Below are 15,823 nucleotides of genomic sequence, written 5' to 3'. Positions count from 1 at the left end.
AAGACAACCGAAACTTTTTGTCCATTTTTTATGTACCAATCACATAGCACTCAAATGGAGGGATATTTTGAGGATGGGGACCTAGTTGCAGTGGCACTAGAGCCAAGAAAACTCCCACCTCACTCAAGTTCGATTCTCCCCACCCTCAAATTTAACTAGTGACAAAAAAAAAAAATGGAGGGATCTTTTAGCCCTTTACAAGGTACGTCGACCTCACCTTCACTTTCCAATAAGTAACTTGTACTAGGTCATGTGACTGCTTAGTAAAAAAATAAATAGAAATTTGGACAATAAGCACAAGTTTTTGTAACTTATGAAACAAAAATATATGTATAAAATAATATTTGAATCGATATTGCTTAGGGTTACAGTCTTTGCGGGCAATTTTTTAGAATAAAGAACTCAGTCTGGCTCGATTTCCACGTGAACTTCAGAGAGAAATCAAATTAACCTGACCTGAGTCCCCTAGCCAATTATTCACTATTAATCCCTCTCGAGTCCTCTTGTTTGCCTCATTTTCTAGGCGTAATAAAGCAACATTATCGTCCTAATTATAAATAATAAAAAGCAGCAACGTTATCCATCATATTGATCATCGGATGGGATGGGAGCTCATCCACACTCATATCGTTTCCTGTCCACACACACGTCTTTAACTGCAATTTCCTCTTTTGACCAAAAACAGCAAAAATTAACTTTAATTTCCTTTTCACAGTGAAAAATGAAAGGGAAGAAAAATCCCCTTCACAAAATTTTCTCTGCCTTTTTGAAGCGACATTAGCCAACTAGTTTGTTTAACAAAGCCAAGATCCTCTAGCTTGGTTCCGGAGGCACCACTTTCAAGCTTCGTACCCACTCGCAAAAACTAGGCTCATCAAAACTAATAAAACTGTTTTTCAGCTTCGTCCGCTCTTCTGTTCTCAATGTTCGTAGCTGTGGGAATCTTGCCTCCTGCAGTATATGCAACAATTTGTTATGTCATTCACACCAACGTAAACAGAATGATACCAAAGTAAATAGGAAACCGTTTAGGATTACAAAGACAATTAGCCACATTCGCCACTGTTTGTTGTCTTCACTCTCACCTGCTCATAAGGAGGATCCTTGTGTGCGGGTATGAGCCGAGATACGAAATATCGAGCCTGAGAACTTCCTTCCTGTTTATCAACCAGACCATTAGGTTCATCTTCATTTCTAGACATTACAAAGCGCAAAGGGAACGCTACTCGAGACTCACAGAGTACAGAACAACGAAAGAATATACAAAGGAATAACCTTGAACGACAGGATCCGAGGAGCCGGAAACCTCAGTTCAGTGAGCTCTTCAGCTAATGTTCTGCAAGCCGCTAAAGCAGCTGCACTTTTTCCTTCATCAGCAGCAAGTTCAGCACCCTGAATACACCATTCAAAAGAAATCTGTTCAACTAAAAGATATGGAAACAATTTATTTCTGAACGGAGAAAAACTTGAGCAACAAAGAGAAACCAAACTTTGAGTTTAAGACCAGAGACTGCTCTAAGTAATACTCCGTTTCCTGCTTGTGGATGTTATCATATGAATTTGTAGACTGCTCAAGAGCTCAGCACAACCATATTTTATACAGTTATTATTTCAAGGATTATAAATTAGCTTTGTGCAATAGGATTTGCTATAGAACTTCAAAAGCTAACTCCCACCCAATAAAGAATTAATTGAAACAAGGAACATCCCTAAAAAGCTTTGGTGTTGATGTTTATAACGACATTGACGATGTTACCACCACCACCAATACTCACCCCCATCAATTTTGTTTCTGCAAGATCCTAATTCACTCATTTCACCCCCCCCCCCTCTCTTAATTCCTATATTACCATTTCCATCCACCTTCCTCTGCTAAGCCTAACTCTAAAACTCAAGTTAATAATGCTTAAAAATCTGGCATTTCCCTATATTTCTAGAGGCTTCTGTTAACCCATGCTTAAGCCCAGACACATGAATTTTAAGTTTGTCACAATAGTCACACCATTATCAACATGTAGTAAATCACTATATTACTCTTCAAAGCATCCAATCCAAAGAGTATCATCCACTTCATCAACTGATGAATTCTGCAAGAATTACTCACAATATCCACTTCATCACTGTGGATAACTGTAACAAAATCATGGAAATCTTACAATCATACACATCATCACCATCGATAATTGAGGTTTTTAGTTTAAATCACCCTTTCAGTAATTTTATGCGAGGATAAACATTTATGTAAAGTTTTTAATAAAAGCCTGTGCAAATAGGTTTGAAGGGTGGCATTTCCTCTCTCTAGTCTTGAAAGATTCTGCTGTTTCTCTCTAGTACAGTCCAAGAAACAACCATGAATGCAGATCACCACAAGGGTAATCATCTTCTTATCAGCTTTCCCAAAAAAAATCCTTGACCAAAAACAAGTGGCAGTTTCTAGACCGAACCCCCATCACTTATAACAATTGCAATAACTCAGTGAAAGAGCATTGGAAAGAAAATATGATGAATACTATCATCATTACCTTTACATAAAGAATGACAATAAAGAGAACTAGAGATAAACATGCATAGGTCTTCTTCCCTAGAGCATATCACAAGTATTATCATTTCCAGGGGGAAGAAACCAAGTAAAGTTCTGCTCCTTAATAGGCATCCTAGCCTCCAGATTATCTTATACATCAAGATTTTCTAATGAGTAAAAAAATGATTTACGAGAGAAAATTCCAGAACTGTGAATAGTGATACTACAACAGTCACTTCAAGTGATTCCATTTAGATTCTGCACTTACACATATAAAACTTCATACATCAGAGGCAGGAATAGTATTTCTGATTTTTTTGGGGGACAATAATAGCAAGTCTTAAATGCTTTTCAATTTAAGTCCAATCAATGTCAGAAATGACAAGGTTATGGCCCTTCTGGCAAGATAGATGGCATGCAACATTTAGAATAAATAAAAATTGACAAATGTATGAACCAAAGCACATACCAACCAAATGAAGACATCTGTGCCATGATCAAGGACAACTGCTGCATCTGACTGCATAGCAAGGTCATAAGCTGGTAGTTCCTCAAATGTTCCCCCTTCCCGATGCATTAAACAACGAGGTGCTACCATTCGGAGTGAGAGATCAAAGGATGCATTCAGAAACAAGTTTCGTATTACAGATCTCTCATCTTCATGGCCAACAATGCTTCCCAGCAGTGGGCCCCTTCTTAGATGAAACAGGAGCTCTGGCAATAAAGGGATCTCCTTTGGAAACCGATAAAGCTTTGACTTTGGTACTTGAGACCCAAATTTCAGAGCAATGTCTTTAATTCTTTCATCTATTGTTCCTCGCATATCAATTGCATCTGAAAAGTTTTTAGCTCGCAAGAGAGTCCTTTTTGCAATAAGAACTGCTGCAACTTCATCTTGAACACTTGCAAGATATGCTGAAACACTATCAACTGTTGGCAATCTAACAGTAATTACTCTTGATATATCAGCTTGATACACATTTAAATACTGAATTGTAAACTGGAAATACACATACTCAGTCCTAATGTCCCTCTTATTTTCCAAGGAGAGTGAGAAGCTCTGTGTCTCTTCAACACTAAGCATTTGTATGTAAAGAGAAGTGTCATTTTTGAAGGTTTCATGAGTGTCAATATGTGCCTCTTCACCAGGACCCACAACTTGAGTTATGAGAATGTCATCGGAACAGCGTATTGCCAAGAACCCACGGGAGCCTGCAGCCCTGGTAGATGCCCTTTGTAAGTTCACACCAAAGGCTTCCCCAAAGTCGTCATGGAGAACAAAAATGCCTCCAGAAGCTTTTGCAAGAGGCTGCAAAACAGGAACTCTTACAGGGCATTGCCCAGCGCACAAAATGTCAACCACTGTATTTTGTCGGTGTGCCTCTTGACCCAGATGCTCCATCCATTTCAATGCAGTCTTTTCCATATGAGGATAATTTGGGTGACTGAAAGAATGAGGAACAGATCCAGGACCATATGTATTAGGCCCACCAGCACAAACAATGATTCTGCTATTACCTCCAGACCTTTTAATTACCCCTCGAGACATTTCTCCTGATGGCCCTTGAACTATAGCAAGAGCAACCTCAACTGCCGTCCCCAGGCACCGATCTCTAGAAGTTTCTGGAGTTTTCATTTTGTATGGCCTCAATGATGAGAATATGGCATGTGCCACTGGTAAGGAAGCATGCATTGGAGACAAGTATATACCAGTTCCATATATCAATGCTTTTAAGGCATCCTGACTTGGTGATTTAGCTCCTGGAAGCACATCAGCAGATGCAAATGATTCCTCTGAAAAGTCATAGACTGATACTGTGCGACCATACAGTATTATTCCAATTCTTGTTGTCGGGGGAAGTGAATCAACAAATGCATGCAAGGAGCTTTGTAAATCCCACAGATGTGGTTCGTCTAAACACTCATCTATGACAAGAACTATAGGTGCAGACATTCTTGAGTCAGAAACAGGAACAAAACCAGGTCTATTGTTCCCAGTTTGAACATAATCAACCATTGGAGATGACAACTCTGGAAAATTACAAAGATCTTCCTTGCAAGGAACTATGTATTCTCCCTCACTTCCATTCAGTTCTCGGCAAATTACACATTGCCACTGACCTGAGCCCAATAAGATGTTGCAAAAAATATTTGCATAAGCTCCACAGCTGTGGCAGCGATGAGGATCACGTTGTATTATCTGGGGACCAGGTGAAATTCCCCTTCCAGGTGAAACCAAGGCCCCAAAACCCAAACTGGGTACATTTGCTTGTTTCTTTTGTTTCAACGCCTATATAACAACATGCATGGGCGAGAGGTTCAATTAAATTTTTAACTGTCTAGGGAAACATACTTTCTTTCAAACATATATATAAAGTGCGTGGTTACTTAAAGTGTATATATATCAACCAAAAACGAAATCTAACATGTCCTTACTTAAAGTGTGTAGTTAAAGAAATATAGAGGCAGCTATAAGTTCTAAAAAAGTTAAAAAATCAACCCAAAGTTACATATGTACAAACAAATAGTACAACCATAAAGGTTGAAAACCAAGAGAACAAGACAGATACCTTATGAGCTGAGAATAGGACATATGGTGATTCTCCAACAGGCACAGCATCATCCTCTGTATCATTAGAAAGTTGGTGATGTAGTTCATGCGAGCCATTCGAAAAATTGGGAGGCGAAGATGTTGGCAAAAATGTGCCCGGGGTGAAAGCAACTGGCTGAGGAGTTGCAGGTGAAGCACGAAAAGGTACAGCAGCAGGCCGCACAGGGGAAGTAAAAACAGGAGGTCCAGGGGGTGTACTCAGATGAGGAATAGGGCTGCCAGTTTTCAACCCATTAGCTGGTGATGGTGCATTTGGGGTTTTGATGGATGGAGAAGGAGTTTGATCTTGTTGAAACTTTGGTGGAGGGAATCTCGGAGCAATTAAAAGTGGTGGAGGAATAGAAATTTTCTCAGGGTCAGGAGATGGTGTGTCTGGGCGTGAGGGAGTGATACTGACAGAGTATCCAATGGGAGGCTGCGGTGGATTTGACATCCAAATTTTTGAAATCTCTCTATAGAAAACAAAAGAAGCTGAAGAATCCGGGATTAAGAATTAAAATTTATAATGGCAAAGTAGAAATAAATTATGTCGAAACCCAGTTGTAGAAAGCGAGGGCTTCGAGTTGGAAGGCAAACTGAACGAGTTATTCATATAAATTGAACTGAGATGATAAGAAACAGTGTGACAAGTAGGTTCACACAAGGATCTTATTGAAACCCCGGATCTTATTGAAACCCAAAAGATTTCGAAAAAAGAATGAACTAATAGGAGGCCTTTGATGAACAAAAACCTCCCAAAACCCCAGAGTCCAAAATTGAGATAAAAAAGAATGAATCGAACGGAATGGAATCAAGGGAAAAACCCTAGTGGGTCCCCAACACTTCACAATTGAAGCTTCTTCTTCTTCTCGCTGCTTAGAAATACGCTCTTGTACTTGTACACACAACTCAATCAAATCTAAGACAGGGAAATCATGAAATTCACAATATTGAATTAATTCAATCGAACTATGAACGGAAATGCAATCAAGAAAAGGATCTAGGGTTTCTATTACATTGAGAATCGGAATTCAGCTGGAGTCAAATCGATAAGAAATTAAACAGAAAATTGGAAATTTGCGTACCTTAGGCTGAGAGCGAATTGGCGAAGACTCGATTGAGGATGATTTGATGAGACAGAGAATCTGTGGGTTTTTTTTTCTGAAACGCAGAAAAATCAAAGACCCTCTCTTGACTTGAAGGAGCTTTCTCTTCTCTCGTGTCCTTCGCCCTTTGCCCACCGTGTGTTCTTCATTTTTTCTTTCTTTCTTTTTTTTCTTTTTATATAAATATTTACGTTTTAGGCGCATTTGGGGAGGGAAATGGAAAACTGTGATTTTTGACATTTTGGGCATGGTGCGGTAAAGATTTTCACCTTACGCTTTTATCACTGCCTTGCACGATTGGCACTGCTTCTTGTTTTGATTGGTGGAAATGAGTCCTTCCTCCTCATTCATTAAATCAGGAGATTTGTATTGTTAAAATTTGATCTAATGGTTACAAACAGGAACCAACTTTAAAAGTTATAATAACTTCAACCATTTGATCAATTATCAACGGCACAAATTCCCCGATTTGATGGATTAGGATGAAGAGATCTGAAGATGATCCCTTTCCTTGATTGGAAACCAACCTTAGATATATTGCCAACAGTGTTTTCTTACGTGGCAACTCCGCATGTGTAAGTTTATCTTACATTGTCGGTCTCAAGCTCGGATAAGGGAGGAGGGGGAGGGCGTTAGGTAGTCGACAACCGGCACTCCTAGTTTACGTCGAATCCTTATGAAAATGAATCCAGAACGAAATCGCGCTAAAGCTAGGGCATCACTCATAAGTGGCAAGATGTGTGGCCTTAGCACAATGATAAATGAGTAAGGGTCACTATATCTCCATCGGCACCCGGATGCAGTGTTAAATGAGCAAGGGGGTTATAGAAATTTCTTTTTGAACGACTCTACTAAAAGTTGTTTGGAAGCATATGCTCCTATCAACTTTACACAGGACACACAAAAGAAGTACTTTGATCCTATTAGACGGGGATGGTGAAGAAGCTATGATAGAAGGGTAGAGTTCAAGAAAGTATAATGCGTTTAGGAACGTGAAATATATGAACCTTAACAGGAAAATCTATGGAAGTAGTAGAAGTTATGGTGAGGAGAAAGATAAGTATTATGTGCCTACAAGAAACTAAGTGGGTTGGTCTTAAGGCAAATGATCTAGAAAACTCAAGTTTTAAACTTTGGTATTCGGGCACAAATAGAATGAGAAACAGTGTTGGCATCATTGTGGACAAGACCTTGACACAAGATGTTGTAGATGTCAAAAGGGTAGGAGATAGAATTATGGCAATCAAGATTGTAATAGGACAAGAACTCATCAATGTGATTAGTGTGTACGCACCTCAAGTACGGTTGGATACGAGTTTGAAGGAGAAATTTTGGGAAGATCTTGGAGACTTGGTGCAAGGAATTGCTCAAACGAAGAAGGTATTTATAGAAGGAGATTTAAATGGACACGTGGGCAAGGAGACAAGCAACTATGGAGGTTTTCATGGTGGCTATGGTTTTGAGGAGAGAAACGAGGATGGGGAAGCCATCTTGGATTTTGCAATGGCATATGATATCTTCTTAGCCAACACCTTCTTTAAGAAGAGAGAAGAACATGTAATCACCTACAAGAGTGAGTAGGCAAAAACACAAATAAATTTTCTTCTAATGAGGAAAGGGGATCGTATAACTTGTAAGGATTACAAAGTTATATCGGGAGAGAGCTTAGCCAATCAACATCGCTTATTGGCGATGGATGTACATATCAAAAGAGAGAAAAAAAGAACATGACCTGGAAGTGCCCAAGGACTAGATGGTGGAATCTAAAAGGAGAAAAACAAGTCATTTTCAAAGAGAAAGTAATCACCCAATGCATGTGGGATAGAGAGGGGGAAGCTAGCCAAATGTGGGATTTCTTGGCTAGTTGTATCCGAAAAGTAGCAAAAGAGGTATTAGGAGAGTCCAAGGGCTTTGCTCCACACCAAAAGGAATCTTGGTGGTGGAATGAGGAGGTACAAATAAAGGTGAAGGCTAAGAAGGAATGTTGTAAAGCCTTATATAAGGATAGGACTGATGAAAATGGTGAAAGGTATAGAATAGCGAAGCAGGAGGTGAAGAATGCTGTGAGAAAAGCTAAGCTAGCGGCTTATGACGATATGTATAAGCGACTACATACCAAAGAAGGAGAGTTGGAAATCTATAAACTAGCTAGAGTAAGAGAAAAGAAGACAAGGGACCTAAACCAAGTGAGGTGCATCAAGGATGAGGATGGAAAAGTTCTTGCTACAGAGAACGCGGTCAAAGACAGATGGAGATGTTATTTTCATAATCTTTTCAATGAAAGACATGAAAGGAGTACTTCTTTGGGGGAGTTGAGTGACTCAGAAGAGTGTAGAAACTACTCCTTTTACTATTGAATCATGAAGGAAGAAGTGGTTGTAGTTTTGAAAAAGATGAAGCATAGAAAAGCAGTGAGCCCAGATGATATACCAATCAAAGTGTGGAAAGTCTTGGGAGAGACGGGTATAACATGGCTCACTGACATTTTCAATAGGATTTTGAAAACGAAGAAGATGCCAAATGAGTAGCGAAAGAGCACTTTGGTGCCTATCTATAAGAATAAGGGTGACATACAAAATTGCATGAACTATAGGGGTATTAAGTTAATGAGTCATACAATGAAGCTCTAGGAGAGAGTCATTGAGCATAGATTGAGGCGAGAGACACGGGTTTCAGACAACCAATTCAGGTTCATGTCAGGGTGCTTAACCATGGAGGCAATCTATCTCTTACGAAGATTGATGGAAATATATAAAGATAGGAAAAAGGATTTACACATGATCTTTATAGATTTGGAAAAAGCATATGATAGGGTCCCAAGAAACATTCTTTGGAGGATTTTAAAGAATAAAGGAGTATTAGTAGCATATATCCAAGCTATAAAGGATATGCATGATGGAGCAAAGACCGCCGTAAGAATTCATGAAGGACAAACCGAAAGCTTCCCCATAACTGTTGGGTTGCATCAAGGCTCATCCTTAAGTCCTTACTTTTTTGCATTGGTAATGGATGAGTTAACGGGACATATTCAAGATGATATTCCTTGGTGTATGCTTTTCGCAGACGAAATAGTGTTGATAGATGAAACTCAGGAAGGGGTAAATGTGAAGCTTAACATTTGGAAAGAACTGTTGGAATCTAAAGGTCTTTGCCTAAGCCGATTAAAGACAGAATATATGGAGTGCAAGTTTAGTGCAAATGGATGACAAAATGAGTTAAGGGTGAGGATCAGAGATCAAGAAGCACCAAAGAGTGACCATTTTCGCTACCTAAGATGTATCTTGCAAAAGAACGAAGAATTAGATGGAGACCTCAACCATAGAATACAAGCTGGATGGATGAAGTGGAAGAGTGCATCCGGCGTGTTGTGTGACCTCTGTATGCCACTGAAACTCAAGGAAAAATTTTATAGAATGACAATAAGACTGGTGATGCTGTATGGCACGGAATGTTGGGCGGTAAAGCATCAACACGTACATAAAATGGGTGTAGCGGTGATGAGGATGCTTCGTTGGATGTGTGGGCAAACAAGAAAGGATAAGATTAGGAATGAGGATATCCGAGGTAAAGTAAGAGTAGCCGAAATTGAAGGAAAGATGAGAGAAAATTGGTTATGGTGGTTTGGACATGTGCAAAGAATGCCTACTAACGCTCCGGTTAGAAGATACGATTACTGATGCTCCGGGGTAGAAGAAGACCTAGGAAAACTTTGGAAGAAACTCTAAGAAAATACTTAGAGTACTTGGATCTAACGGAGGACATGTGTGAGATCCCGTACTTTAGATATATCTATATATATATATATTGTATTTAAAAGAGTTTTTAAGGTTTTCCTTTTAGTACATTATGTACATGTGTGTTTTATACATAAGTAGATGTATGTATACATATTGTAGAGATTAGACTGGCATGAGGTGGATTAAGTTTGGACTTGGCATATGCTAGAACTTGAGGAAGAAGTAAATTGCTTTTTGAATACTCTTATTGCCGAGTCTTGGCAGCTATGATTTGTGTGGTGGCTAATTTGGTTTGTAGCTATCTTGATTAGGTTTTTGTAAGCACTCTAAGATGGTGAGTATTGATACCTAGAGGCACTGAGGTGGGTGTCGTTAATTGGAGGTGTAAAGCTACAAGCAGGAGGTGGCAGTATGTCGTGATTGTAGACCTTCCACCTGAGTACTATAGCTGATGACTGTTGCTCTCTTTTTGACCTTCCATTTGACACCTGCAAATAAGTTTTAAGCCTATCCTTGGTTAAAATATATTTTACTAGTATTTGATTTATTGATCAAGTCTTGGAGCCGTCCTGTTTTCACTATAAATAGGAGCAATGCTCCATATGTGTTTTCTGTTTCTCTTGCAAAATGAAAGATGCACCGTATGTAGAAAGTGTGTAAGAGAGTGTTAAAGGAGATAAGCAAAAGAAGTACTCGTGGAGTAAGAAGAGAGGATTCGAGGTAGGGGAATTTGGGGAATTAATTGATTGCATTTGTTACTTGTATTACGGGAAATATTGTTATGTGGACTTGAGATGTATTCAACTATTGACTTAGATATGATTGTTATGTGGTATATTAAATATTGGCATGATCATTAACATTTGTCAAAGAAGTAAAGGAGTTACTTGTGTTGTGGGAAAAAGGTGGAAATTAGCTTTTGTGTAGTTGAGTCTGTTCATTGTGAAACCAGTTCCAGGCGAGCCCGATGTGCACAATAGAATAGGATATCGACGGAAATTGTCGATGTGGGTGATTTGAGCTGGAGATCAATGAATCAGATAAGACGACTAGCAAAAGGGATTATGAACTTGGGTGAGTTGATGGGGGTTATTCTATATATTAAAGCACTCGGGGCCACAGTGGTAAAATGCATGGTATGGGACATGCAGGTCTGGTTGCTTCAATATATAGGTTAACGGGTTAGGTAGAAAAGAAGTATTGTTCTTGCATTACATTACTCATAAAATATTCATAACATTCATGATATTAATCACGTGAGACCTTGGGCCCCTACTGAGCTTTTAGCTCACCCCTTATTAGTTGTCTTACAGGAGAAGAGACAGGAATCTAGTGGCTGACTTGGAAGAAATAGACTGCTTATAAATAGTTTTAAACTTGTTATGGAGTTGTTGTCGTTTTCTCTTATGTGTAATGACAATGTAAATTATTTTGTTTAATGAAACGTTTTAGTTCAACACAGACACCTGTTACTACCTTTAAGTTACCCTTGTTATTCATGCTCCAAAAAAAAAAAAAAATATTTGAAGGCGTGACAAATTGGTATCAGAGCATTAGGTTTACAATCCTTTGAGTTAGAATTTCCAGTTTAAGTATTCTTACCTTTAAGAAGGAAGTTTTGTTTTGTTACAAGTTTGACAAGCTGTTATACAATTATTGTATTCTAGATGTCTTATTTCTTTATGGCCTTGACAGATACAATGGAGTCTAATATAAGTGATGGATCGTGTGGGGAATTCCACCTCTCCTATTATGGGTGTATTCCAACAAATCCTGATCGATATAAAAGCCTTATTCGAAGTGCCACCCGAGATCTGGTTAAGGAGATAATTAAACAGACCGCAATTAGAAGGCGCAATTACACCTTTCGAGCCCAAAAGCGTATTGCAAAGCATAGCATTAGAACAAGAAGGCATGTTGTTGAAGCTGCTGATGATGTATCAATAATGATAATGTTTACAATTCCGTAGTAGTGGAACTTATAGAAGAGAATGGAAATAGGTGGCCTCCAGTAGATCTCAAAAATCCTTTGGCTAGAGAACCACCAAATGAGTCAGTACAAAAGGAAAACGAAGGTGGAGAAGAAGATAAGTGAAAGTTCAATTAAAAGTGCTACACCACCACGACATACACCACCAGAAATGATCATCATCCATTCGGATGAGGAAGATTAAAAAGGATGAAGAAGGTGGTAGTTGTGTAAAAATAAATGCTCTCTAAAGTCTTACAAACTGACTACTAGTCTTTTGTTGCAAAATAGTGTAAGGCAGTGGGAAGTAGAGCATAAGACCTTTTGTTGTAGCATAGGGTAAGTTAGTTAAAGTAGTTTGAACAACTTTTTGCTGTAAAATCGTATAAATGTTAGTAAATATATGTTTTCTTAAAAGTCTTGGTATTATCATATACTTTATATTATTATGATTTCTTTCTTTCTTTTATTTTGACATAATTTCTTTGTTGGATTCGAGATGGCAAACAATCAAAATGAGTTCAACGGAAATGTCGAAGTAATTTTAGCTATTCAGGATATGGCCACAGCAATTAGAGAAAGTAATAACCATAACCAATATCATGAAACTGAAGAAAATCGAGTTATGAGAATACAAGGAGAATTCCGCAAGACAAAACCAACTATATTTAGTGGTGAGCCAAATCCTATAGCCGCTGAAGAATGGTTGAGGCAAATGAAGAGAAAAATGGATAACCAAAAGATTCCAGAAGACGTTCGAGTGATTGTTGCTTGTACTTATTTAGAAGGACAAGCATACCATTGGTGGGAGTCAATCTTAAGTATTCCAGATACACAAGTTACAACTTGGGAAGAATTTGAGACTATCTTCTTAGAAAAGTATTTCCCAAGTACTTTGAGGAGTATGAAAGCAAGAGAGTTTGTTAATCTCGTACAAGGAGAATTAACTATTGTTGAATATGAGGCTAAATTTGAAGAGCTTATGCGTTTTGCACCTTATATGATTCCCGATGATACCGCAAAAGCAAGGAAATTTAAAGAAGGGTTGAGACAATCAATCTTGGAAAAGGTGGAAATTCTAAAGTTAAGCAGGTATGCTGATGTAAAGGAAAGAGCGTACATAGCGGAACGGTCTGAAAATAAGAGAATTTCGGATCATAAGGACTTTAGCAGTGGACATACCAATAAGCGGACAAGATTTAATCCTTTTCCGTATCAACCACTGGGAAGCCAAGAACCGCAAAAATGTTATCACTGTCAGCGAATCGGACATATTAAGAAAAATTATCCACGACAACAAAGGAATCAAGGACCTCAAGTGCAATATCGTGCCCCCCAAGTACAATTTTATACTCCACAAACACAATTTCGTGCACCACCACCTCAGAACTATGTCCCTTATCAAACTCAAGGAAATTGGCCAAGACCACAAGTTATTCAACAGTCACAACGTCTAGAAGGGCAATTTTCACAAGCCAGACCAAGAGCTCATCCAAATAAGAAATCTGGACAACTCACACAGGGACGAGATTATACTATAGGAAATGTGACAAGTCAAGCTGAGCATGAACTAGTGGAAGGTACGTTTCTAGTTTTCAACTCTTCAGCTAGAGTATTATTTGATGGTGGTGCTACACACTCGTTTATATCGAAATGTTTTGCATCTACTCTTGGGTTAGAAACTCAAAACATGGAATTTTCTTTGTTAGTTGGGTCTCGTTTGTGTGGGAGCAAAGAGGTTGCTAAAGTGTGTAAATCTTGCGAGATAGAAATGTCAAACTATAGAATTCCTTTTGATTTGAAGATATTAGACATGTTGGAGTATGATATTATCTTAGGAGTGGATTGGCTTAAAAAAATATGAGGTTATAATTGATTACAGTACGAAGAAAATTACAATAAATGCTCTTGAGGGGAAAACTTTCAGTTTCTATGGGGATAAGCAGCCTCACAAAGTGCATAAAAGAAAACTTGATTATTTGGGCTTGTTAGCCAGCATTATAACCGAAGAAATTAGTGGGTCACAAGAAGAATGAATTCCTATCATAAAGGAATTCATTGATGTGTTCCCCGAAGAGTTATCTGGATTGCCACCAAAGCGTGAAGTGGAGTTTGTGATAGAATTACACCCAGATTCAAAGCCTATTTCTATACCTCCTCATCAAATGGCACCAGCAGAACTGAAAGAACTCAAAAAGCAACTTCAAGAACTTCAAGAGAAAGGATTCATTCGGCCCAGTGTTTCATGATGTGAGAATTACTTGACACACAAATTAAACCCTCTTTTTATCAAATGTAGTAAAGTATGTAAGTAGGGTATCGTTATAGGCCGGGGATTATGAGGGATTGCTAATCTATTCTAAATTAATTTAAAAATATTAAACAAGACTCAAGGACACAAAACTAGGCTAAAAACTCTAATAACTCGAAACACACTTAAAATGACTCAAAATAATGAAAACAATCAAATTAGACACTAGGAACTGAAATGGACGGAAATTGAATTAAAAGACTAACAACAATGAAAACTAACTAAGTAATATAATTTAATAATGGGGGGGGGGTTTGGTTTTGACGAGAAGTAAATTAAACTTAAATAAATTACAGAATTGACAAAAGCATGAAATTAAGGTGAAAGGATAGGTGACGGACTAGCTAGAGGGTTCTTCTCCACACATGTTATACTTGCATACAATTTGATTCCCAGTTATGACTTCAACAAACGATGAATGACAATGTTCCAAGTTAATTAGGTCCGCTTAAATTAACTCTTAGATTTCCCTAGATTCATTGGATTGAATGGAATACGCATTACAACCAAATTATTCCTCATCAAAATCCCTAACTATGGAATACGCATGATAGAGACATTCAACAAAGATCATTAAGTTCAACGGAAATCATAAACATTGACTAGGCATTCATAACTATGGAATACGCATGTTAATCCAGCCTAGGGTTTACTTAAACACAATCGTGACTAGCGATCTTTACTACTCATGAATATAAGTTCATAACGATTAGGTGAAATTCCCTTATATCCTAGCATCAAGTTTAGGCATGCAAATTAAGTGTCGACCCTCAACCCACATACATAAACAAGTTCTTAATCAAAACAGAAAAGTAAACCACATCTAAAGTTCATGAATTCATAACTGGAGTAAATCAAATCATATTACAAATATAATCATGGCTTTGAATTAACCTCTAGCCAAAATAAATTTAGTTACACATTATTAAAACAGAAATAAAATATAAGTTTGGAAAGATTTAACCGAAAGAGAGAAGGCAGCTTGCTGCTTCTGTTTTTCTCCTCCCCGAGGTTTCTCTTCTGTCCAGTCAGTACGTGCTCTCCTTCCTCTCCCCGCGTCTCTCCCCTCCTTCAATGGTGGCGGCATAAGGTGGTTATGGTGGTTGAATGGTTGGTTATATGGAGGAATGGATGGGGAAGGTTTAGATATGTAGGGAGAGGCAAGGGAAGGCTTGGAGAATGGTTAATTTCTGGATGATTTGAATGAGGTTGTTGCCATGGTATTTATAGGAAGAGGATGGACTTGTTTAACACAAAATTCTGGTGGAATTGAGTAGGTGAGCATGGCAAAGAGTGGGAATTGTTGGTGGGTTAGGTATTGAGTCATCCATTCACATGTCATGGTGAGTTAAGCATTGCATCATCCACTCACATGTCATGGTGATTTAAGCATTGCATCATCCACTCAAATTTCTGGTGAAAGTGAATCAATGCCCACGACATTGAAGAATCTCTTGGTTTTGAGTGAAGTTTTGGTCAATCCTTCTAGAAATTTATCCCTTCTTGCAACTTGTATTTGTTTCACCAGATTTTTAGCATGTTCATAGCCTCTTTTGTCTTCAAATTCGTCCATCCTCATGCCTCCATGC

The 15,823-nt window shown here is 38.3% G+C and overlaps 1 protein-coding gene and 1 long non-coding RNA gene across 2 annotated transcripts; both read right to left on the bottom strand.

Annotated features, from left to right (window-relative positions):
* Positions 1 to 566: 566 nt before the first annotated feature.
* LOC126582856 (protein transport protein SEC23-2-like) lies at positions 567 to 6,383 on the bottom strand. Its single transcript, XM_050247084.1, has 6 exons — positions 6,197 to 6,383; positions 5,092 to 6,030; positions 2,991 to 4,811; positions 1,276 to 1,392; positions 1,086 to 1,157; positions 567 to 951 (listed from the first exon to the last, which is right to left on the bottom strand). The coding sequence occupies exons 2-6, from the start codon at positions 5,563 to 5,565 to the stop codon at positions 814 to 816; spliced, it is 2,622 nt and encodes an 873-aa protein (XP_050103041.1). The 5' UTR covers positions 5,566 to 6,030; positions 6,197 to 6,383; the 3' UTR covers positions 567 to 813.
* An 8,664-nt stretch (positions 6,384 to 15,047) lies between these two features.
* LOC126582867 (uncharacterized) lies at positions 15,048 to 15,823 on the bottom strand. The gene is made up of 2 exons (XR_007609606.1): positions 15,640 to 15,823; positions 15,048 to 15,601 (listed from the first exon to the last, which is right to left on the bottom strand). It is a non-coding gene; the product is annotated as an uncharacterized LOC126582867 (long non-coding RNA).

The sequence above is a fragment of the Malus sylvestris genome, chromosome 9, assembly GCF_916048215.2.
Source record: "Malus sylvestris chromosome 9, drMalSylv7.2, whole genome shotgun sequence".
NCBI lineage: Eukaryota > Viridiplantae > Streptophyta > Magnoliopsida > Rosales > Rosaceae > Malus > Malus sylvestris.
This window is presented reverse-complemented; position numbering and strand designations above follow the sequence as displayed.